Genomic DNA, 24,491 nt, shown 5'->3' with positions numbered 1-24,491 from the left:
TAGAAAGAACTTAAATCGTAACTGAACCGGAACTATTATATTAAACCGAATTAATCCCGGAGAGAAGAACCATTTGTATTCAAGTGCTAATACAAAAGTCTTAACAGAAACAACGTAATCAAGATTGGTTCCTAACACATTAAACTAAAGTTTCAGAGATTGATCTCTCTTCTGGAGACTGTTACAAGCATCTCCGTAGGCTTGACGAGCGTGAAGGTGCAAACATCTCCAATCACTAAACCTATATCTTTAGCCAAACGGATCCATCCAGCACAGAATCTTGATTGCATATTATTAGTAGTGAACTTATACATAACATCCCATGACGTTTCCCTTTCCGGATCATGAATCTTGAACATCGTTGTCTCCTTTGGCATATGCAACCACTCAAACGTCTTTGGGGTCCCCTGAAAAAATCATAAATTCTTATTGGATTAGTAACTCTCATATTTTACATAAACCAATATGACATTGTATATATCTTACCAAGAATATGAGGTATGACTTCTTTATAGTGATGATAAATTCTGGACCAAGAGTGTCGTCTTCAGAATCTTCACAAATACTTTCCACCTTTATCTTCTTCTTCTTCTTTGATTTCTCAGTCTGTCTTCTTCCTGTTGATTCAGCTGTTTTGAGACCAAGATAGCTTGATTCAGACGAAGATTACTCAAACATGTTCTCCCTTTGTTCTCTCTTGTTCCGACCTGTTTTCATCAAATTCAACCACAAAAGTGATTCAAGACATGTCTTCTTAATTATTCATTTCCCATAAGCATCACAAAAGCAAACCACATAGATATGAGAACATTTTTACCGGAACTAGAAGCAACGGTAGGTGCAGATTTGCGCGGCCTAAGCAGCTCCTTACCGTCTATCTGGTAGATGCCAACACTAAAACACATATGCCCTTTGTGCGTAAAGGTAAGGAACTCGTTATTGCCCAAATCATTGTCACTCAAAAACTGATCCCATCCCTTTTTCTCCATGAAGTAGAAGCTTAGGTTTCTAGATATTCTGATTGTCCATGAGCTTCCCCATGCCACTTTCAACACAATGTTAGCCGATAAATCCTCCTCCGAGATGTTTTTGATGAAGTTTAGAGGAATCCCTCTCTGTACACGAAGAGCAAGATTTGTTTATAGTATGAGTGATCTAAAGTCTATTAATTAAGAAAAGGCTAATAATTAAGAAGAATAAGTATGAGAGACTAAGACCTACCATAATTTCAGAAGACAAGTCTTCCCTTCGAAGAATCTTGAAGAATGCAGGATTGTCTTCTTCTTCCTTGACCTGACCAAACATTCTGTTTCTCACCATCTTTGGTTTCTCTACTTTCGATCAACCTCTCACTCTTAATCCTCTTTTCTCTATATCTCTCTCACTCTCACTCTCACTCACTTACTCTCTACTTCTCTTTCAACTTTTCTATCTCACATTGACTCACTCGCTTCTTCTCTTTCTCTTTCTCTGTGGTTATGGGGCAAAGGATGGGAGAAAAAGAGAGACCTGTTTAAACTTTTATTTCTAATAACAGCCAAAGGTAAAGATCCCAAAATTCAAAGTCTTGTAACTGCATTAGCTTCAAAATTAATTTTTCATGTGGTTAGTTGAAAAAGATTCCCATGTATCATTGATCTCGTAATAATACACAGAAACAGGTGTAACCTCGTGACTTCATAGACACGTAAAAAGCAGACCAAATTCCTATTTTTAGTAACTGAGTTCTGAAAAAGACAGCGTCATATTTTTTTTTTTTTTATGTTTGTTTTTTAATTTGTTGTTGGTTAATTATAAAACCTCAATCCCAAATACATTACAAGCTAGTCCTACGGCTGGGCATCCCTACTCGCTGGTCTAGATGTTATTAAAAAAGGAACACGTCACATTGTGGGTGAAGGGAATACGATCCGGATTGGACTAGACAATGTGACTGATACTCATCCTCCTCAACCGATCAACGGTATTCAAGATAATATGAATGGGTGTCTTCAAGATTTGATTACTACCAATGGTAGTTATCGTCAATGGGATGACGACAAACTTCAGACCCTGGTATCTCGCCTTGATCATGAAGTGATTAAGAATACTTACCTCCCACAATGGGTTTTACCTGATAGAATTATATGGCATTATTTCTCCCTGTTCGCTCGGGATATTGGTTGTCCACACATGATCCTACCTCAAACGATGTACGACCCTTAATACCACACGGTTCTATCCGTTTGAAAAACATTTTATGGACCTTACCAATATTGCTAAAGATAAAACATTTTCTATGGCGTCTATTATCAAAAGCTCTCCCAACTATTACACGGCTGAATACTAGAGGAATGAACTTAGATCCTATTTGTCTTTGATGCTTTCGTTCTGATGAGATGATAAACCATATTCTGTTCATGTGTCCATTTGCTTCTGAAATATGGCAAATTTCTAACATTATTGTTCTGTTTTCTATCACCTGCTCTAGTGAGTACGAAATCAATCTCGCTTCAATACTTGATACTTCAATAGACCCTACCAGCTCAACAGACGACAAGCTCTTACCCTTATGGTTATTATGTTTATTTGGAAATCACGGAATAAATTTATTTTTGAATCAATATCAGAAAGCACAGAGGCAATAGTTCTTCGAGCACACGCAGAGTTTCAAGAATGGAAGACGCATCATCGTTCACAACAGGAATCACGGGTTAAACACTCAACAAACATAAATGCATTTTGGGACAGACCACCACCACTCTACACAAAATGTAATTATGATGCAGGCTATAACTCTCAAACAAACCAAACCACAACAGGATGGATACTCAGAGATAATTCAGGTGCTTCACTTGGATGGGGAGCTTCAAGACCACCAAATGCAACTTCACCATTGGAAGCAGAAGGAAAAGCTCTTCTCGTAGCTCTACAACAAACGTGGATTCGCGGCTTAACTTCTGCCTCTTTTGAAGGAGATTGTGAACAGCTTAATAACATTCTGAATGGATTATCTACCGATATATCAATTGATGGTCTTTGTCAAGATATTTTAGTTTGGGCTTCTAAATTTCATAATGTTGAATTTATTTTCAAGAAAAGATCATGTAACAAGGCAGCTCATCTTTTGGCCAAATTTGGTTGTAGTAATTGTAATTTTTATTCTGATTGTTTTCAACCGCCTGCTTGACTATATGAACAATTGTGTATTGATTTTCAGCATTCATAAATAAAATTCCATTTTGATGAAAAAAAAAGCTAGTCCGTAGACTTTTGTCCAGCACATACCCCTAATAACTTCAACATGTTACATACTTTTTGAAAATTTATAGATACAGTACAAAGTTATAATTAAAAACTATAGTCTATATGACTATATAGGTGTATATTCAACGAAACAGAGATCACTGAAGAAAGAGGGATCCAAATAACTAGTGCGCGTCTCTATAGATTTCCCTTTAGGGCAATGCGTGTCTTTACAATTTAGCACGAGATAGTAATGTTTTCTATAGAATAAAATAAAGGAAAAAAGATAGTCAGCTACCTCAAGTATCGCAGAATGCATGACCACACATGCGAACTATGGTAAAGGACATCCAACTACATGATCTATATGTAATACATGGCCACATGTCTGAAGTTTAAGAAGTTATGTGCGGAACAACATACACATCAAATGTTGATAAACCGGACGATTTGCATCGGTGTTGACTCATCGTTGACTCATCGGACCCGAATTAAAACCCGATCGGATTTACAAATCAGAACCCGAGACCAAGACCCGATCGGATTTACAAATCAGGCCGTGGGCCTAGAGATTAAACAAAAAATTTCAGGCCCATCGATTTATTACCACAACATCGAGTTCATCGTAAAAAAATTTAAACTTTATTTACGATTTCCCAATTCAGTGTGTAAAAGTCGATCTACTCTTCAACTAAGGTTAACTCGAAGAAGGAGAAGAAATCATCTGTTGAAGAGGGATCTGCTGTCATCGAGCTTGGTTTTAATCGGAAGTAACTTGGTGTTCGGGTTTGATTCTCACAAATGAGGTAAATTTTTCAATTTCGTTTTCATGTTATAACATTTTTAGTAGTGGTTTAAGTATGAACTAGTGGGGATGTGGGGATGTGAGGATGTTGTCGGGTACTTTATGGGGTTGGTTTAGGTTTTTATATAGTCAATTTCTGTTTGATTCTTTATTATGTGAGTGGATTCCATTGTCAGTGAGTGACTTGTCGGGGTGGTGGGGAATATTGTTGCTTTATCCGATACAGTAAATATAGAAACAGACAAGTATTGTCTTCTTATGTGACCGAAAATTTGTTTTTTTTGTAGTGAGAAAATTTCTGTTAAGGTGAAATGCCATCATTCTGGCGAATTCAAGTTACCCGGTGGAGTTTTAGACTACGTCGGTGGAGTTGTTGAGGAAATAGAAGTGGATTCTATCACTATCTTTGAAGATATACTTATATATATGCTTGAGAAGCGAATTAAGTACATTGGGAAGATGTGGTACAAGCTACCATTTGAAGATGTATCAGATAGGAAGCCTTTGTGGGAGAATGTTGATGCTAACAAGAAGAAGTTGGTCTCAAAAGGACGATGGATGAAAGAAGTTGTCATTTACTTTGAGAAGGAAGGAGAAGAATGTGTTGAAGCTATAGACACAATAGCTGTTGGAAAGGAGAATGCGTGTGATGGTGCTCTTATTCTCAAGGAGAATGTTTGTGAAGATGACGAAGGTCAGAGTTCGGAGGCAGCTTTATCTGAATCATCAGACTCAGAGGTTGATGGTGACATTGGTGACGAAGAGGCCGAGATTGAAGAGGAGGATATACAAGTTTTCAACAATGAAAATTATGAGGAACAAATACCAGACGAAGATGATGTATATCCTGCAACTGATGATGAATCAGGTGATGAGGAAGCACAAACAGAGAAGTTAGTTAGAAGAGGTGTAGTGGATGGTGTGTTCAGTTTAAGGCAGGTTTTCAGCAGTGGGATTGATTTTAAGAGGAATGTGATCAAATATGTCTTAAAGACAAGGCGGAATGTGGTGTTCGACAGGTGGGAAAAGGAGAGGCTGGGTGCTAGATGCAAAGCAAAAGGTTGTGGATGGAAAATCTATTGTTCTGTGGAGATACCACTTGGAGGAAAGTGGATGGTGAAGACTTATGACTATGACCATCAATGCCATCCAACAGGAAGGTGTGAGATCATTAAAACTCCTGTCATTGCTGATTTATTCCTTGAAGATATAAGAAGAGATCCGGAGATGAGCGGTCCAGAGATAAAAGATGAGATGAAGAAGAGGTATAACATAATAATCTCGCCAAACCAAGCCAAAGTTGCTAGAAGACGTGTTTTTGATAAGCTGCAAGCTGAATGTGATGAGCAGTTTGCAAGATTAAGAGACTATGAGCTTCATCTAATAACGTAAGTCACAGTTTTGTTTTTGTATTATCACTTTGTTCTGATTAATTTTCGTATTTGTGTTAACAATTTTGTGATTTATTGTAGGTCCAATCCGCATACTACAGTTGAGGTTAATACAACAGTAAGGGCTGATGGTCGTGAGACATTTCATCAAATCTACATCTGCTTTGAGCCGTTGAGGACTGCTTGGAAGCAGAACTGTCACCCAATCATTGGTTTGGATGGTACCTTTTTGAAAAACTCGACGAATGGGATGATGTTTACTGCCGTAGGAAGGGATCCTAATAACCAGATATTTCCAGTGGCATGGGCCGTAGTGGATTGTGAGAACAATCCCAATTGGGAATGGTTTGTTCGAAAGCTGAAAGAAGATCTGGACTTGGGGCTAGGTGAGAACATCACTCTGATATCAGACATGCATAAAGGATTAATTCATGGTGTGTCAACTGTGTTACCAATGGCAGAACATCGAGCTTGTGCTAGACATATCTACGCCAACTTGAAGAAATCCAACAAGGCAGACATGTTGAAGCCACTGTTCTGGAGAGTGGCAAGCAGCTACAATGAAGCTGATTACAAGGAGAATTTGGCGGTTTTCAAAGAGTTTGATCCCCAAGCTTGTGCAACTCTACTTCAAAAGGACCCAACTACATGGTGCAGGGCATTCTTTAGGGTTGGTTGTTGTTGTGCTGATACTCACAACAACCATACTGAGTCGTATAACCGAACCTTAACGATTGCAAGGAGGAAGCCATTTGTCCAGATGTTAGAGCTGATAAGGAGGGATGCTATGCAACGGGTTGCCATCAGGTCCACTATTGCTGGAAAAGAAACTGCTAAGTACACGAAAAAGGCAAGAAAAGAGCTAGAGAACTCACACCCAAAGAACTTTCGATGTGGATTCCTCGCCGTTTTAGATTTGAAAATCTTAGCCGGTAATCCACAATCACAGACTTTTCGCCCTCCATATTTGCTGCTACTGGAGGATCCCGAGCTTAATTCCATCTTCGAAACAGTTAACCCTAAAAACCCTAATCGTCGACTCAAACCTTCGAAAAGATGAACACTAAGAACCCTAATAATGGAGAGCAATCGTTTAAAGACTGTGTTTCGGCTATGTCGAAGAAGAAAAAATCGATGTTGTGGTAATAAATCGATGGGCCTGAAATTTTTTGTTTAATCTCTAGGCCCACGGCCTGATTTGTAAATCCGATCGGGTCTTGGTCTCGGGTTCTGATTTGTAAATCCGATCGGGTTTTAATTCGGGTCCGATGAGTCAACGATGAGTCAACACCGACGCAAATCGTCCGGTTTATCGACATTTGATGTGTATGGTGTTCCGCACATAACTTCTTAAACTTCAGACATGTGGCCATGTATTACATATAGATCATGTAGTTGGATGTCCTTTACTATAGTTCGCATGTGTGGCCATGCATTCTGCGATACTTGAGGTAGCTGACTATCTTTTTCCCTAAAATAAAACCGAAGTTGGAAGTCCTATGGTAATTTTTTTTTTTTTGTTAAAAATTAATTATATGGGTTTGAATAAGAGAAGAAAACCGAATCAACCCGGATCTGAATTTCTCGGTTAAGAGTAATAAGAATCCTGAACCAGGGGAAATGCAGCAAAGGCAGCGGCAAAAAAAATAAAAAAGAATTCCGGATATTAAAGTTCAGGGGATTGAACCCGACGTGAATCGAACACGCAACCTTCTGATCTGGAGTCAGACGCCCTACCATTGCGCCGCGGATCCGGATGACTAATAATTCAACTTAATTATATTTAATTAATCATAATCGATTGTACTAAAAATAGTTCTCAATTGGTTTGGTGTTTTGTCTTTCTTTTTCAATGATCGATCCACAATGTTTTGACTTGAATCGTGTCTTTAGCATAAAATTGGCATTCACTCTCTATACTTAAGAACAACTCTTTCAACAAGAAAGAACAAAAATGCTCAGCTCAGATATTTACAATGAATATGTCTATTTCTAAACTAGGAAAAAAAAATGTTATAATCATCATCATTGGAGCCGAGAAGTCACATTGATGAAGGTATCTTCAGGACAAGGAATCGTTAAGCCACCCATCGGATGATCGAATCCAAACTCTTCCTCGGATTTAGTGAGAAGAGCTTGGAATGAAGGCTGGTTTAAATATGAGATTGGCACCAAATATCTCTTCTTCTGGCGCTCTCCTACGTATACTGCAAGAAACCCTTTTGGTGCTGCCGAGGCTTCTGCGGTGGAGCGGCTTAGAATCTTCTTTGCTCCCAACAGACTTCTCACCAAGGCCATCGCTATTTTTTTGTTTGTCTTAAAACTTTGAATTCTCTTTAAAGCTTCTGAAGATGAATGAACAGATTCAAGTTCTTGGATTGCTTGTTGTTGGTTGATGGTAGAAAGAATGAGTTAAGTGCTTATATATAGAAAGATCAACGAAGGAGTTGCAACCTCTCTGAAAAATCATTCAAACTTGTGGTCTTGAAGCGTCGGACACACTAGAACAGAGAACATGGCTCTGTCTTCACCGTTTGGAAAAGATGCATTAATGCAATTTGTCTTGAATGAGATAATTTATAAAGTGTGTGGGACATGCTATTGTCAACAATAATGACCGGCTAGTTTCTCTTCTCCATGTTCTGTGATCATCCTATACTCTAATCTCTGTGGTCTAAATGGTCTTCATAACAACTTCAAAGTGGGGACCTGAAGTTTCTCAACAACAGAACAATAAGTCTCCGTCACTGGTTATGTTGTTCTTTTCTTTTTCGTTATATCCACAAATAGAATCACACATGAAAGAAGATTCTTGTGCAGTAGTCAAAGTTGTTCAATAGAAGGGGCCATGTTGCGGTTCGTGGTAAAGTCAGAGTCTGAGACAAGAAGCCAAAGGCAGGTGCGCTTTTATTAAAGCAGAGCCAAGTGCCTTCTTAAGCCAGTGATCAAGGTATAACTTTCTTCAAATGCACCATTCTTGTGAATATACATGACAACCTGTTATTAAATCTTTAAGAATTTAAAAATCATCTTTCACTTATCAATTCTAGAAAAGCAACCAACCTTTCGTTAGAGAAAACAAAATAAAGAACATACATGCAGAGAAGAAAGATGACAAGCAAGGAAAACAGAATTAAAAAAAAAAAACAGACTTCAAACCACCCTGGAACTAACAAACATCCACTTCACAGTTTTTTTCTCCACTTAAATCAGAGAAGAACTTAAACCTTGAAAGAGATCACTTGTTGTTCTTATGTTGAGCCACTTCAGCCCCCACTTCAAAGTCTTAATTAAAATACACCTCAGAGATGAGATAAATATGATCATCACAGAACATGAAGAAAAGACACTTGCTGGCCCTTATTATATTGACAATAGTCTTATCTTATAAAACATTGAGAAAACAGTCCCTTGTGAACTTCATATGGAATTTGTTTTTAGTTTCTTGCTAAAAATTCAATTAATTATCTCATCAAGACCAAATTTCATTAATGCATCTTTTCCTGATGGTAAAGACAGAACCATGTGAGCTCTGTTCTAGTGTCTAGTCTGTCCCACACGCTTCAATACCACAAGTTTCAATGATTTTTCTCAGAGATGTTTCAACTCCTTCATTGATCTTTCTATATATACACACTTAACCCATTGTTCCTATCATCAACCAGCAACAAGCAATATATCAAATAACTTGAGTTTTCTTCATCCATCTTAATAAGCTTCAATAGAATTCGAAACTTTTCATACAAAAATGGCTTTGGTGAGAAGTCTATTGGGTGCAAAGAAGATTCTAAGTCGCTCAACCACAGCTGCTTCCATGAGTAAAAGAGCAGCCTCGGCGGCACCAAAAGGGTTTCTTGCAGTGTACGTAGGAGAGAACCAGAAGAAGAGATATGTGGTGCCAATCTCATACTTGAACCAACCTTTGTTTCAAGCTCTTCTCAGTAAATCCGAAGAAGAGTTTGGGTTCGATCACCCAATGGGCGGTTTAACGATACCATGTCCTGAAGATACCTTCATCTATGTGACTTCTCGGCTCCAATGATGATTATCCAACATTTGTACATCTTCCGAGTTAGAGATAGACTTGTTCCTTGTAAATAGAGGATTTTTTGTTTTCCTTTTTCATTCTGCTCTTTCTTATTGAAAGAGCTATTCTAAAAGTTTGAAATTGGATGCCATATTTTATTCAATAGACACGATCATGGTTCATGTTAAGAACATTTAGATGCGGCAATGTCTTTTCCTCAGCTCAAAACAAAAAAAATGTTATCCCGTTTATGAAAACTCTTCATGAGAACTTTAATGATCTATATGTCATAAATAAACAAGAAAACATATGATATTCTCCTTAAATATAGTTTTTGTTCATAAATAAATAAGACTACTAAGGGAACTTTCAAACTATACATGCATAGAATTGAAGTAAATAAAAATAAGAAGTAGAAGTCATCATCCTCTTCACTAAAATTAACCAAACGACACACAGAATCATGGTCCTTTAAGGTGGCAGAGAACTTGATTTTGGAATGAGCCACCATCAAGGGGATAGTATTCCGTCATGGTCCAACCACTCGAGATGCTCTCACCTTTGACGTAGAAAGTTAGACTCCTCTTCTTCCCAATCACCTCACGCTTATCTTCTGATACGACATATCTCAGCTTCCCAAGGGGTTTCCAACATCCCTCACACGTCTCTCCTCTGACTTTGCGGCTCTTTCCAGTCCGTGTCACGAAGTAGTACCACTGGTTAGGTTCAAAAAAGTCCTGTCTCTGTGTGAGTCAACCGCCACGGCTCTTTGGCATATAAATTGGTCTTGTCTTCTAACTCTAACACTGTATTCGATGTTTTGGAAACCTTATTACGCCCGAGACAATAGCGGATGAGTTCTTGCTCCGTAGGATGAAACCTGAACCCAACAAACTCTTGTTGCTCTTTCTCGTTGTATTTTTCAACCATCGACATCTTCTTTTCTTCTTCTGCAAGACAAAGAAACGCAAATAATATATTAGACCAAAAGTTTAAAGATCTATACGAATGGATCTATATGTTATACTTATAACAATAAACAAACGAATGATCTTTACATCAAAACTGAAAAAGCTTATGGGTTTGAGAGATAAGAGATGTAGGAAGAATAAATAAAAAGCGTTAAAGACTTTGAATCTCTTACCTGAAACTTGAATCTAGGCAAATAGAACAAAAGTGGTCTCGTCGTATTTTATAGTACTTTGTATGTTAATTTCAAGAGCCATTAGGAAAACGAAAAAAAGGAAAAAAAACAGTTACTCGCACGTGTAATTAAATCTACTTGGTAAAATAAAAGCTGAGTAAATTTTTTTTTTTTTTTGTCAAAGGCTGAGTAAATTAGATTTAGATAAATACACCGATATCACATTTTTTCTTTTTAAAATACAAGATTATTATTTTATTATTTATTTTTTTGAGAACAAGATTATTATTTCACTTATGTAATAATGAAGACTGGATGATAAATACGGTAAGTAACTGATATTTTGTATAACCATGATTTCTAATTATAACTAAAGGTTCTTCAAGTGTTGTGGTCTTTAGTTTTCAAAGATCGTTTCAAAATGTATTTGATTTGATAGTGTCAGCTCCATAAAAAAATTGGCATCCAATCTCTAAACATTTATAACACAACTCTTTCAAGAAGAAAGAGCAAAAATGCTCAGCTATTTACAATGAATAATCCCTATTTCTAAACTCTAGGAAGAACAAAAAAATGTTGGCTCATCATCTTTGGAGCCGAGAAGTCACATTGATGAAGGTATCTTCCGGACAGGGAATCGTTAAGCCACCCATCGGATGATCGAATCCAAACTCTTCCTCCGATTGACTGAGGAGGGCTTGGAATGAAGGCTTGTTTAAGTATGAAATTGGCACCAAATATCTCTTCTTCTGGCTCTCTCCAACGTACACAGCAAGAAACCCTTTCGGTGCCGCCGAGGTTGCTCTGGTGGAGCGGCTAAAAATCTTCTTTGCACCCAACAGACTTCTCACCAAAGCCATTTTGTTTGTCTGAAATTTTTGAATTCTTTCTAAAGCTTCTGAAAATGAATAAATAATATCAAGTTATTGGATTGGTTGTAGTTGGTTGATGATAGAAAGAATGAGTTAAGTGTGTATATATAGAAAGATCAAAGAAGGACTTGAAAGCTCTCTGAAATATCCTAAGAACGTGTGGTCTTGAAGCGTCGGACAGACTAGAACAGAGAACATGGCTCTGTATTTACCATTTGGAAATGATGCCATTAATGCAACTTGTCTTAATGTATGAGATAATTAATTGAGAGTGGGACAAGAAACTAAAAACAAAGTCCATACGCAATTCACAAGGGACTGTTTTCTCAATGTTTTTTTTAGATAAGACATGCTATAGTCAATAATAATGACCAGCAAGTTTCTCTTCTCCATGTTCTGTGATCATCGTATACTCTAATCTCTGTGGTCTAAATGGTTTCCATAATAACTTAAAAGTTGGGGCCTGAAGTTTCTCAACAACAGAACAACAAGTCTCTGTCACTGGTTAAGTTGTTCTTTTACAATATCGACAAATAGGATCATACATGACAGTTATCCGTAAATGAAGATATCGTGTTAGGTTGGTGGTGAAGTTGCTGTCGCAGACAAATTTTTCGAAAATTAAGACAGGAAGACAAAGGCATGAGCTAGGTAGCCAGAGATTAAGCCATAAGCTTTCTTCAAGTACACCATTGTTATGATCTTACTATAAGTAGCTGCTACTGATTCCTTAACAACTATCTTTCACTTGCACAATTTCAGGAGAAGAAATATTCTGTTCTTAGAGCTTCATTAAAAAGAAGAGAGAGCAGAAGAGCTAGAAGAGAAACAAAGTCATTTGCAAGAAGCAGACAAGAAAGACAGGACATGCCATTACAAAAGATGTGAAAGCTAAGAGATGAAGAAGAAGAAAAAAAAAAAAACCCCTAACAAGCTCTCGCAGAAATTCAGATGGATCTTTTAGCTTGAACCAAGGAAGCTTTTGACGAGCTCAGCCACAGAGTTAGCCAAAGAATCAGCAGCTTCTTGAGTGGATGCTTCTGCATATACTCTCACCACATCTTCTGTACCCGATGGCCTTATAAAAGCTCTGCCACGCGAGTAGTTTTTGATTTCAGAATTGATAGCATCTTGAATCCCCAAGGGTCTCAGAGCCTCAGTTTCTTGGCTTGTGGTCACAACCGCTGTTCTGTCTGGAACTTCGACCTTGATCTGTCTGCTAGGAAGGTCCTTGTATAGCTCATTCCACTTCTGTATTGACCATCCTATGTGTTGCAGAATCACTTCAACCAAGAGCACTCCACTTAGAGCGTCACCAACCGCTTGGTTAATCAGATTACTCACTGCCACTAGTCTAGAAACCGCTTTCTGCTCTTCAGAACCACCCTGACCTTTGGTGGTTAGATCCTTTTGTTTGGTAACCAACCAAGATAGGAAAGATTCCGAGAAGAGTATAGTCCCATGGCCATTAGCTTCAAAGTAGATTCCAATATCAAACTCTGCTGCTTTCTCATGTAAATGCTTTACCCCAGTTTTAGCAAAAACAACATCTAAACCCAACTGCTTTAGGTAATCCGTGGATGCACCATTAGCGTAAGCTGTCTGCACAACACCAAGACGAGACTGCTTCCCTTCTTTACCATCATCAAGAACGTTTAGTTGCTCTTTCATGAAGAGAGCAAACAAAGATAAAATCTTATCACCATCAAGTAGCTCAACCTTTACATCAGAAGTAGAATCTGAAGGAACGTAAAAGTAAACCAATCGATCTGCATCGCCGTCCAAACTCGCACACCTCATCCCCACATCCTTTAACCCAAATCCTAAAGGCACAACCTTTTCTTTCTGAACAAAATCAGCACCTACACCTTCATTAAGCACACCTCCATCTCTCCCTGTGTTACGAATCTCAAGATCAAGATTACTCAAAGACCCTCTTAGCATCTCAATCTTCTGTCCACCTACACCATTAGCACCATCTACAAGCAATTTGCTAATCTCAAACTTATTGTTTCCATTAATTGGAATAAGATCAACCAAACACCTAAACGAAGTAGAGAGATTCTCAAAGTAATTATTCTCAGTAGCCTTAAGACCTTTATTCTTAGCTCTAACCATCCAATGCAACTGCGGAGTTGTCAAAACCCCAATGTCAACCGAAACAGAACCCAAAACTGAATCAACTCCGATCTCCGCAGCTCGGAGAAGCGATTCACCACTAGGTCTAGTATCCCTTCCCAACCATACCTCTGCAGCTTTATACTCTCCGATCTTAATCTCTTCCTTCTCCACGAATTCTCTAATCAACGAAACGAGTTCTTGAGGAGAGGCTGCGTTAGCGATCTGATCTGCGAAAGGCTCCCATTCCTGAGAAAGCATACCCCCAGATGGATCCGAGACTTTAATGCCATTGTCAGAGACTTTGTTGTGCGAAGCTGTGATCATAAGCCCGATGGTGGATGATCCGAGCTTAAGCGATCGGAGAGCTGAGAGTATCCCAACTCTGTAAACAGTCGATTCAAGCAGTTTTGCATCGCCTCGGAACCCAGCTGTTCCATACGATAGCTTAAGGCCTTGAGGAATCGGAAAAAGCTCAGATGATTTGAGGAGTGAAGCAATTTGGATCTCGTCCATGGCGCTTTTGTGAGAGAAAACAGAGAGTTGAAAGTGAACCAAACAAAACGTAAAGGAAGCTTTTTTATTTTATTTTTGACATAAAAGGAAGCATTTTTATTTAATTGTTTCCTTTAGTGTCTCTCTCCAGCCAAGTCAGATCTCTTTCTTTTGCCCTTTTCTCGGTCTTCTTCGCTTATTAACTTCTTCCTCTTTCGCTCTTGAACGTCCGATGAACAGTTTGGTTCTCTGGCCAGATCTCAAGTTTCAAACGACAGCTTTCAGTTTGCTCTTCTCAGTTTTACCAATATATCTGTCTGTTAGATGAAATATTTTGGTCAAATTGAGTAGTGCAATGGGAAAGTTGCCGATTGCAATTATTAGGGTTTCGTTTAGTTGAAAGCTGAGGAACAGTTTACAAGTAGATTATAGAATTTAGGAAAGTTTGGTTTTTTTTTTCTTCTTGCGTGCTTGTTTGTTTGGTTGCTTGTCTTGAGGATTAGAGAAGCTAAACTTGGTTTCCGCTTAGAAGCTCTATTAAAATTGTGGAATTGAGAAAGATTACCTCTTTGTTAGTGTATGTGAACCTTCAATATCTCAGCTTTTTAGTTTGACTATATTGGAACTTTGAGAACATGTTCTTTGATTAGTTAGAAGCTTAGATCTTTTATAATTAGCTGCAATCCGAGGAACAATGTTACATTGCTCTAGTGGGAATGTGGGAGAGCTTTCTATGTACAAGATGTTGACTAACAAGAATAAATTATAGAGTGAGATGTGTGTTTTGGAGACGAGAGGTGAGAGCTGCAAAGGTTTCTTTACTGCATGGGATTGTGTTAGTCTACTCATTGGGTGATCAAATTCAAACCCAGATTCATCATCTGCCTTTCTTAGCAGATATTTTGAAACGATGCTTGGCTCAAGAACGATATCGGTATCTCTTATTATGGCTTTCAGGTTGCAAACCGTTTCTCTTGCTGGAAGAATTGCATTGATTGCAGCACACGATGAACTATGAAAGCCATTGAATCGTTTGATGGGTATGTGTTTATCTTTTCCATTATTTATTTATTCTGTATATAAAAATGATTACAGAGAGAAAGATCTTGCTGTTTCCTGAAGAAGATATGAGAAGTTTCTCATGTTGTTTAAGGGTTCGGGGACTTCTTTTTGTAGATTTATACCACTTTAAGATAAGTAATAACTAACCTGTCTTTTCAGGCTCAGAGAAGCGTAGCTAATATGTACTGAGACATGGTTTGTCAAGTCTTTCCCCACATTTCAACCTCATAAGGAAGGCCCCATCTGATGGTACTGGTTCGATGAAGTTGCTGAAGTTCTTGCAGAGATATCCACATGGATGTGACAGCCTGACAGGTTAGTCTCATTAACATTTCAATCAAATTTAAGTTTCCATCCCATGAGATTATGTCCTTTGAACACATTCATGTTCTCTTGGTAGGCAACTTATGGTCCCGCCACATAATTAAGAAATCAGACCTGCTAATGTATTATTATAGACAAGAGAAGATTGCAATATCTCTTCTTATCTCTTTATTAGTTATAAGACACTGAGAAAACAAACCCTTGTGAAGTGCATCATATAATGTTCATTGTCATCTATCTCTCTATCTATCTATCTGGAAAACAAAACCATGTGAAACACTGTTCTTGTATGTCCCACGCTTGTAGACCACAGTTTCATTGGTTGTAGGGTGGTTTTAACTCCTTCATGGCTTCATTGATCTATTTATACATCCCGAAACACAACCAACTCTTCACATCACCAAGTTATAAACCCTTTCAAGGCTTGATTCTGAGCATTCAACTTGTTATCGTTTCTTCAGTTTACATTTTCAGAGATTAGAAATGGCTTTGATGAGAGGTTTCTTGGGTGCAAAGAAGATTCTGAGCCGCTCTGTAACAGCTACAACACCAAAAGGGTTTCTTGCAGTGTATGTTGGCGAGGACCAGGTCCAGAAGAAGAGATATATGGTGCCAGTCTCATATTTAAACCAGCCTTCATTTCAAGCTCTTCTCATTAAATCCGAGGAAGTGTTTGGGTTCGATCATCCGATGGGTGGCTTAACGATCCCTTGTCCTGAAGATGCCTTCATCTCTGTAACTTCTGCGCTACAGGGAAGATAGATAGATCTAACATTTTTTAGCTCGCGTTAGTGATATAATTTATTCAGTGTATAAAGGTCAACCTTTTTCCTCAAAGAAAAGAGTTGTGTAAAAAAGGTTACAATACACAAATGTGAATGTCAATTTTTTTGTGTCTGAGAAACAATGGTGTTAATGCAAATTGCAGAAAGTTTTCTACGAAAAGCTTTATCTTGCTGTTGTATATATAATGCATAAATGTTCTTATTAGTTGACAATTTCTCGAGTATTTGCTTATACCTTCATTAAGTTTCTCTTCTTCTGCTGCCTTAACTCAATCATAAGATTGAAAATTTCAGTGATCTCACTACAGAAAACGCCAAATCTAGCTTGAGATTGTAATATAAATCACCTTCGGACAAAATAATTATGAACAGAACAGAGAAATCTCAGGTGCATTTTCAAACACCTGCAAGAAGGATCCTTGTGGCACCACCAAGGCAGCCAATAATCTTCTTTGCATAATTCTGAAGATTATATTGTTCAAGTTTTAGCGGTTTACTTTTCTTGCTTTGCACTGCATGATCAGTTTAATTTAATATCGTCTCCTTCTTTGTATGATAAATTTTTCAATGGATAAAGTGGTTAAAATAAGCCATGGATCCGGATTATATATAACCTCACTTGGTTTTATTTAAAAAGAGTTATATAATAAATTTATAATACAAGAGTTCTTCATTTGGCATTGTCCTTTTTTCAATAATTGATCCAAAACGTGTTAACATGAATTGTGGTTGTGTCTTTAGCATCAAAGCTGCACCCACTTCAAAAAAAATTAGAAACAACTCTTTCAAGAAGAAAGAGAAAAAAAAAAGAACTAATCCTCTATTTACAAGGAACAACTCTAACTCCAAGAACACTATGTTGGATCATCATCATTGGAGCCGAGAAGTCACGTTAATGAAGGTATCTTCAGGACAAGGGATCGTTAAGCCACCCATCGGATGATCGAAACCAAACTCTTCTTCAGATTTACTGAGCAGAGCTCGAAATGATGGTTGGTTTAAATATGAGACTGGCACCAAATATCTCTTCTTCTGGCTTTCTCCAACGTACACTGCAAGAAACCCTTTTGGTGCCGCGGAGGCTGCTCCGGTGGAGCGGCTTAGAATCTTCTTTGCACCCAGTAGACTCCTCACCAAAGCCATTTCTGTTTCTTTTTTCTGAAACTTTAAATTCTTTTTATAGCTTCTGAAGATGAATGAAAAAATTCAAGTTATTGGATTGCTTGTTGTTAGTTGATGATGGATAGAATGGGGTTATGTGTATATATATAGAAAGATCAATGAAGGAGTCAAAAACCTCTCTGCAAAATCCTTGAAACTTGTGGTATTGAAGCGTGTGGGACAGACTAGAACAGATAACATGGCTCTGTCTATCCCACTGGAAGTCTTGATGGTATAAGACGTTATGTTCTGTTGTTGAACAACATCAGGTTCCCACTTCAATTTATTATAAAATCCACCATCTAGACCACAGAGATTAGAGAACGGGATCGTCACAGAACATGGAGAATAGAAACTTGGTGGATGTTATTGACAATTGCATGTCTTATCTAAAAAAAATATTGACCAAACAAACCCTTATGGATTGCATATGTAGTTTGTTTCTAGTTTATTGTCCCACGCACGGTTAATTATCTCATCAAGACAAATTTCATTTATGCATCTTTTCCAAATGGTAGAGACAGAACCATGTGAACTCTTGGTCTAGTTTGTCCCCCACGCTTCAAGTTCACAAGTTTCAAAGATTTTTTCAGGGAAGTTTCAACTCAACCATTAATCTCTCTATATATACATACATAGCCCATTCTTATTATCATCAACAAACAACAAGCAATATACCAAACAACTTGAATCATTTTTTACAGCTTTCAGATTTAGCTTCAAAAAGAATTCAAAATTTTCATACAAAGAAATAATTTCATGGCTTTCGTGAGAAGTCTACTGGGTGCAAAGAAGATTCTAGGCCGCTCCACCGCAGCAGCCTCGGTAGCACCAAAAGGGTTTCTTGCAGTGTACGTAGGAGAGAGCCAGAAGAAGAGATATTTGGTGCCAATTTCATACTTGAACCAGCCTACATTTCAAGCGCTCCTCGGTAAATCGGAGGAAGAGTTTGGATTTGATCATCCGATGGGTGGCTTAACGATTCCTTGTCCTGAAGATACCTTCATCAATGTGACTTCTCGGCTCCAATGATGATGATCCTACATTTAGTTCATTCGAATTAGAAAAATAGACTAATTAATTTATTGTATATAGTTTTTTACTCTTTCTTCTTGAAAGAGTTGTGTAAATGTTTAGAGATTGGATGCCAATTTTTTATGGAGCTTACACTATCATACCAAATTTCAAGACATTTTGAAACAATCTTTGAAAACTAAAGACTACAACGTTCAAAGAACCTTTAATTATAGTTAAAAATCATGGTAAGAATTAGACAAATTTAAATCATTCGATCTTCATTATTAGATAAGTAAAATAATAATATTGTATTTTTTTTTTTTAAATGTGATATTTGTTGGTGTACTTATCTAAATCTAATTTTTACCCGCTTTATTATACCAAGTAGATTGAATTTCACGTGCGACGTACATGTATGTTTCCTTTTTTTTTCGTTTTCCTAATAGGCCAATAGCCATAGAAATCAATATATAAAATACGACGACACCACTTTTGTTCTATTTTGCCTAGCTTCAAGTTTCAGGTAAGAGCTTCAAAGTCTTTAACGCGTTTTTATTTATTCTTCATACATCTCTTATATATCTCTGACACCCATAAGCTTTTTCAGTTTTGTTCTAAAGATCATTCGTTTGTTTTATTGTTAGAACATATAGATCTTTAAACTTTTGGTCTAATATATTTGCGTTTCTTTGTCTCGCAGAAGAAGAAAAGAATATGTCGATGGTTGAAAAATACAACGAGAATGAGCAACAAGAGGAGTTTGTTGGGTTTAGGTTTCATCCTACGGAGCAAGAACTCATCCGCTATTGTCTCGGGCGTAATAAGGTTGCCAAAACATGGAATAAAGTATTAGAGTTACAAGACAAGACCGATTTATATGCCAAAGAGCCGTGGCGGTTGACTCACACAGAGACAGACTTTTTCGAACCTAATGAGTGGTACTACCTCGTGACACTGGCTCAGGTCTCTGGAAGCCGCAAAGTCAAAGGAGAGACATGTGAGGGGCGTTGGAAAGCCCTTGGGAAGCTGAGTGATGTTCTATCGAAAGATAAGCGTGAGGTGATTGGGAAGAAGAGGATTCTCAGTTTCTACGTCAAAGGTGAGAGCAACTCGAGTGGTTGGATCATGACGGAATACTATCCCCTTGATGGTGGCTCATTCCAAAATCAAGTTCTCTCCCACCTTAAAGGGCCATGATTATGTGTGTGGTTTGGTTAATTTTAGTGAAGAGGATGATGACTTCTACTTCTTATTTTATTTTACTTCTATGCATGTCTAGTTTAAAAGTTCCCTAGTAGTCTTATTTATTTATCAACAAAAATTATATTTAAGGAGAATATCATATTTTCTTGTTTATTCATGACATAGAGATAGATCATTTAAGTTCTTCTTATATGAGCTTTCAGTTTCTTATAAACGGAATAACACATGGTCTCATCTAATGTATCTGAATAAAGCAAAGGGTGGAAGAGAGAAACAGAGCAAATCTCAAGAAACAGAACAAATAATGAGACAACATGTCATATTGTTTATACAAAAGATGTGAGAGCCTAGACTTTATACTAATTTCTTTATGATGATTCTGGTTGAACTGAAAAAATACCTAAATAAAGAATATTTCTGGTTGATTAAAAGTAAAACGAAAGTTAGAATAGTAATGCAATCATACACTAAAATTGAAGTAGAAGCCGTTTACTTTTGAGTTTTGAGTATCTCTTTTTCTTTTGGTCAACTTTGAGTATCTCTTTTCTTGCACTGTTCAGTTTAGCTAAAAATCATTGCTTTCCTTGTTAGATGGAATAGTATTTCAATGGATAAGAAATTGATTAAACTAAGCTAATGGATAAGATTATTCACACTCTCACTTGGTAATCGATCCAGAATGTAATTAACATGAACCATGATCGTGTCTATTGAATAAAAAATGGCATCCATTTCAAAAAAGTTAGAACAACTCTTTCAAGAAGAAAGAGAAAAAAGAAAGAATAAAAATCCTCTATTTCTATTTACAATAGTTTCAATAGTCTATCTCTAACTCGGAAGAACCAAATGTTGGAAAATCATCATTGGAGCCGAGAAGTCACATTGATGAAGGTATCTTCGGGACAAGGGATCGTTAAGCCACCCATCGGATGATCGAACCCAAACTCTTCTTCCGATTTACTGAGAAGAGCTTGAAATGAAGGTTGATTCAAGTATGAGATTGGCACCAAATATCTCTTCTTCTGGCTCTCTCCTACGTACACCACAAGAAACCCTTTAGGGGCCTCCGAGGCTACTCTGGTTGAGCGACTTAGAATCTTCTTTGCACCCAATAGACTTCTCACCAAAGCCATTTCTATTTCTTTTGTCTGAAATTTTTGAATTCTCTTTAAAGCTTCTGAATATGTATGAAAAGATTCAAGTTATTGGATTGCTTGTTGGTGGTTGATGATGGAAACAATGGGGTTATGCGTGTATATATACAAAAAATGAATGAACGAGTTGAAACATCTCTGAGATAATCATTGAAACTTGTGGTATTGAAGCGTGTGGGACAGACTAGACACTAGAACAGAGTTCACATGGTTCTGTCTTTACCAATTGGAAAGGATGCATTAATGAAATTTGGTCTTGATGAGATAATTAATTGAATTTGTAGCAAGGAACTGAAAACAAATTCCATATGCAATTCACAAGGGACTGTTTTCTCAATGTTTTATAAGATAAGGCATGCTATTGTCAATAATAAGGCCCAGCGTGTCTTTTCTTCATGTTCTGTGAATTGTGATGATCATATTCTCTCATCTCAGAGGTGTATTTTAATAAGACTTTCAAGTGGGGACCTGAAGTGGCTCAACAACAGAACAACAAGTGATCTCTTTCAAGGGTTAAGTTATTCTTTTCTGCATTTATAATATAGACATGGAGAAAATTAAAACATTGTGAAGTGCTGAAAACATGTTTGTTATATAGCTTTCCTTGCTTGTCATCTTTCATATTTAGAAGACATAATCATGAGAAACTCTGTTTGTGTATGTCCCATACATCCAGTGGTTTGAAGTCCATTAATCTATTTATACATCCCAGAGATAGAACTAACTCTTCAAATCACCAAGTTACAAAGCAACCCGAAGCTTGAATCTGAGCATCAATTTTTTTTTCTCAAAAGCTTAAGACACAAGAACTGGTTTTGTTCAGAGGTGCAAAGATGATTATCGGATTTTCTGTAGAGGCTACAAGCAAAAGGACAGTTTCAGCACCAAAGGGGTTTCTTGCGGTGTACGTTAACGAAGACCAGGTCGGAAAACAACAAATATTTGGAAAAAGGAAAAGCTAACATTAGTTAGCACGAGTTACGGATAGAATACTCAATATTAGCTTTTCTTTCGAAAAAGAGTTTTTCAAGACGTTACAAAACTCAAAATTATGTCATGCTTTTTGTAAGAAACAATGGCGCCAATAATATACTTCATCTTGATGTATACATATAAGGTGTATCTTTATCACCGAGAGGATTTGCTTAACTTCATGAAGATTCTTGATCTTCATCTTAAGGCTAATGTCACAGTGATTTCCTCACCAATTTTAAAATCTTAGGTACTTAAGACAAGCTAGGTATGGAAGATCTCATTACTGAAATTCTGTTGTGTGTGTGCATGAGTGTTCTTTATTCTGTTTTCGCTAACGAAAGATTGGTTACTCTTCTGGAATCGATAAGTGAGAGATAATTTTTTTTAAGTCTTGAAAATTTAATAACAGGTTGTCATGTATGATATTCACAATAATGGTTCATTTCAAGAAAGTTATACCTTGATCTCTGGCTTAAGAAGGAAGTTTGGCTCTGCTTTAATCAAAGCTCATACCTTTGACTTCTTGTCTCAGACTCTAGCTTTACCACGAACCGAAACATGGCCCCTCTGTTGAACAACTTTGACCACTGCACACGAATCTTGTTTTACTAACTTTCATGTGTGATTCTATTTGTGGATAAAATAAAATAAAAAAGAAAAGAACAACTTAACCAGTGACGGAGACTTATTGTTCTGTTGTTGAGAGACTTCAGGTCCCCACTTTGAAGTTGTTATGAAAACCATTTAGACCACAGAGATTAGAGAATAGGATGATCACAGAACATGGAGAAGAGAAACTTGCTGGTCATTATTATTGACTTTAGCATGTCTTATCTATAAAAAAAAACATTGAGAAAACAGTCCCTTGTGAATTGCATATGGAGTTTGTTTTTAGTTTCTTGTCCCACACTCAATTAATTATCTCATTCAAGACAGAATTGCATTAATGCATCTTTTCCAAATGGTGAAGACAGAGCCATGTTCTCTCTTCTAGTGTGTCCGACGCTTCAAGACCACAAGTTTGAATGATTTTTCAGAGAGGTTGCAACTCCTTCGTTGATCTTTCTATATATACACACTTAACTCATTCTTTCTATCATCAACCAACAACAAGCAAATCCAATAACTTGAATCTTTTCATACATCTTCAGAAGCTTTAAAAAGATTTCAAACTTTGCAGACCAAAATAAATAGAAATGGCTTTGGTGAGAAGTTTGTTGGGAGCAAAGAGGATTCTAAGCCGCTCCACCACAGCAGCCTCGGCCGCACCAAAAGGGTTTCTTGCAGTGTACGTAGGAGAGAGCCAGAAGAAGAGATATTTGGTGCCAATCTCATATTTAAACCAGCCTTCATTCCAAGCTCTTCTCACTAAATCCGAGGAAGAGTTTGGATTTGATCATCCGATGGGTGGCTTAACGATTCCTTGCCCTGAAGATACCTTCATCAATGTGACTTCTCGGCTCCAGTGATGATGATCCTACATTTTTTTTGTTCTTCCTAGTTTAGAAATAGGCTTATTCATTGTAGATAACTGAGCATGTTTGCTCTTTCTTCTTGAAAGAGTTGTTCTAAAGGTTTAGAGAGTGAATGCCATTTTTATGCGAAAGACAAGATTCATGTCAATACATTTTGGATCGATCAATCAATCATTAAAAATGAAAGACCAAACACCAATTGAAGAACTAACTATTTATAGTATAATTGATTACGATTAATATAATTAATTTGAGTTATTAATCATCCGGATCTGTGGCGCAATGATAGCGCGTCTGACTCCAGATCAGAAGGTTGTGTGTTCGATTCACGACGGGTTCAATCGCTCGAACATTTAATCCGGATTTATTTTTAATTCATCTAGTGTCTATTTCCTTTCTCTGGTTCGGTATCTCTTACCAGAAAGTTTTGGTTTAAAATTTTAAGTCTAAAGAGGGTATTGGTTTAGGATTTAGAAAGAATTTTAATGACTTTTATGTTTTTTAAAATCTTGCTGATTTTTAAAATCATAGAAAATTAGAAAATAAAAAGGAAGGATTCTAAGAAATTAGTTAGAAAGTTTTTTTAAATCATGCTGATTTGTTTTTCCTAATTTTGTAAAATCTTTCACAATCTTTCTATTTGATGAAAGAGTTTTCATTACTTTTGTTATGAAAAAATCATATAAAATCCTAAAACAATAATACAAAATTTGAATTCATTAACAATCCAAGATTCTTTTGTTTTATTTGAATAACATAAAACTTTTAATGACTTTATAAAACACTTAATCCAATAACACTATATTCATCAAGATTTTAAATAACTTTTTACAAATCCACAACCAATAACACCAAATTTTAAAAGAGTTTTAAAAAGTCTTAATTGAATAACAACATATTTTACATCTATATTAACATTTTTGAAGTACATTTTGTGTTATGCTCTTTTAGTTTTGTTTATTTAAAAAGTTATTTACAACATTAACCCCTAAAAAATTTCCAAAACTAACATTACTCCAGATTTTGTTTCCTAAATATTTTACATATCATTCCAACTAAAAAAATAATAGCAATCAATATGGAAATAAAAACTATCATATATTTAACTACACATTCTGTTGTGTTTTGAAGATGTTTTATATCTGAATCCTTCGCAAACAAAGAAAACAAAAATTTGATTCCCAATTTGTTTTCCAAAACATGTAAGCTTTGATTATTAACGTAAGAAAAACTTCGACTGACATTTATTTAAATATTA

General features: G+C 36.8%; 2 protein-coding genes, 2 non-coding genes and 11 pseudogenes across 8 annotated transcripts; 7 read left to right on the top strand and 8 right to left on the bottom strand.

Moving 5' to 3' along the window:
• Positions 1-22: 22 nt before the first annotated feature.
• Positions 23-1,539, bottom strand: LOC104709206 (B3 domain-containing protein At5g18090-like). The gene is made up of 4 exons (XM_087462242.1): positions 1,222-1,539; positions 818-1,115; positions 487-707; positions 23-407 (listed from the first exon to the last, which is right to left on the bottom strand). The coding sequence occupies exons 1-3, from the start codon at positions 1,318-1,320 to the stop codon at positions 667-669; spliced, it is 438 nt and encodes a 145-aa protein (XP_087318368.1). The 5' UTR covers positions 1,321-1,539; the 3' UTR covers positions 23-407; positions 487-666.
• A 2,560-nt stretch (positions 1,540-4,099) lies between these two features.
• LOC147939655 (uncharacterized) lies at positions 4,100-6,481 on the top strand (annotated as a pseudogene).
• Positions 6,482-7,103: 622 nt separating this feature from the next.
• On the bottom strand, positions 7,104-7,175 carry TRNAW-CCA (transfer RNA tryptophan (anticodon CCA)). Its single transcript has one exon. It is a non-coding gene; the product is annotated as a tRNA-Trp (tRNA).
• A 115-nt stretch (positions 7,176-7,290) lies between these two features.
• On the bottom strand, positions 7,291-7,965 carry LOC109125845 (auxin-responsive protein SAUR21 pseudogene; annotated as a pseudogene). Its single transcript, XR_015564065.1, has one exon. The product of XR_015564065.1 is annotated as an auxin-responsive protein SAUR21 pseudogene (transcript).
• Positions 7,966-9,083: 1,118 nt separating this feature from the next.
• LOC109125843 (auxin-responsive protein SAUR21 pseudogene) lies at positions 9,084-9,636 on the top strand (annotated as a pseudogene).
• A 78-nt stretch (positions 9,637-9,714) lies between these two features.
• Positions 9,715-10,530, bottom strand: LOC104706113 (NAC domain-containing protein 30-like; annotated as a pseudogene).
• A 520-nt stretch (positions 10,531-11,050) lies between these two features.
• On the bottom strand, positions 11,051-11,561 carry LOC109125844 (auxin-responsive protein SAUR20 pseudogene; annotated as a pseudogene).
• Positions 11,562-12,226: 665 nt separating this feature from the next.
• On the bottom strand, positions 12,227-15,217 carry LOC104706112 (phosphoacetylglucosamine mutase pseudogene; annotated as a pseudogene). Its single transcript, XR_015564062.1, has one exon. The product of XR_015564062.1 is annotated as a phosphoacetylglucosamine mutase pseudogene (transcript).
• A 97-nt stretch (positions 15,218-15,314) lies between these two features.
• On the top strand, positions 15,315-16,408 carry LOC104706110 (auxin-responsive protein SAUR21 pseudogene; annotated as a pseudogene). Of its 2 annotated transcripts, none has more exons than XR_015564064.1 (2): positions 15,315-15,454; positions 15,938-16,408. The product of XR_015564064.1 is annotated as an auxin-responsive protein SAUR21 pseudogene, transcript variant X2 (transcript). The 2 variants fall into 2 exon arrangements; XR_015564063.1 differs by having other exon boundaries at positions 15,316-15,454; positions 15,925-16,408.
• Positions 16,409-16,921: 513 nt separating this feature from the next.
• LOC109125840 (auxin-responsive protein SAUR24 pseudogene) lies at positions 16,922-17,507 on the bottom strand (annotated as a pseudogene).
• A 541-nt stretch (positions 17,508-18,048) lies between these two features.
• LOC104706109 (auxin-responsive protein SAUR24 pseudogene) lies at positions 18,049-18,584 on the top strand (annotated as a pseudogene).
• A 178-nt stretch (positions 18,585-18,762) lies between these two features.
• On the top strand, positions 18,763-19,791 carry LOC104706105 (NAC domain-containing protein 30-like). The gene is made up of 2 exons (XM_087462241.1): positions 18,763-18,949; positions 19,127-19,791. Exon 2 carries the CDS (start codon positions 19,141-19,143, stop codon positions 19,621-19,623), a length of 483 nt encoding a protein of 160 aa, XP_087318367.1. The 5' UTR covers positions 18,763-18,949; positions 19,127-19,140; the 3' UTR covers positions 19,624-19,791.
• A 523-nt stretch (positions 19,792-20,314) lies between these two features.
• On the bottom strand, positions 20,315-20,871 carry LOC104706106 (auxin-responsive protein SAUR21 pseudogene; annotated as a pseudogene).
• Positions 20,872-22,665: 1,794 nt separating this feature from the next.
• LOC109125842 (auxin-responsive protein SAUR20 pseudogene) lies at positions 22,666-23,381 on the top strand (annotated as a pseudogene).
• A 120-nt stretch (positions 23,382-23,501) lies between these two features.
• Positions 23,502-23,573, top strand: TRNAW-CCA (transfer RNA tryptophan (anticodon CCA)). Its single transcript has one exon. It is a non-coding gene; the product is annotated as a tRNA-Trp (tRNA).
• The last annotated feature ends 918 nt before the right edge of the window (positions 23,574-24,491 follow it).

Source organism: Camelina sativa, chromosome 8, assembly GCF_030686135.1.
Source record: "Camelina sativa cultivar CO46 ecotype springtype chromosome 8, ASM3068613v1".
In the NCBI taxonomy this organism is placed as follows: domain Eukaryota; kingdom Viridiplantae; phylum Streptophyta; class Magnoliopsida; order Brassicales; family Brassicaceae; genus Camelina; species Camelina sativa.
Note: the sequence above shows the minus strand (reverse complement) of the source record. Positions and strands in the feature narration are given on the sequence as shown.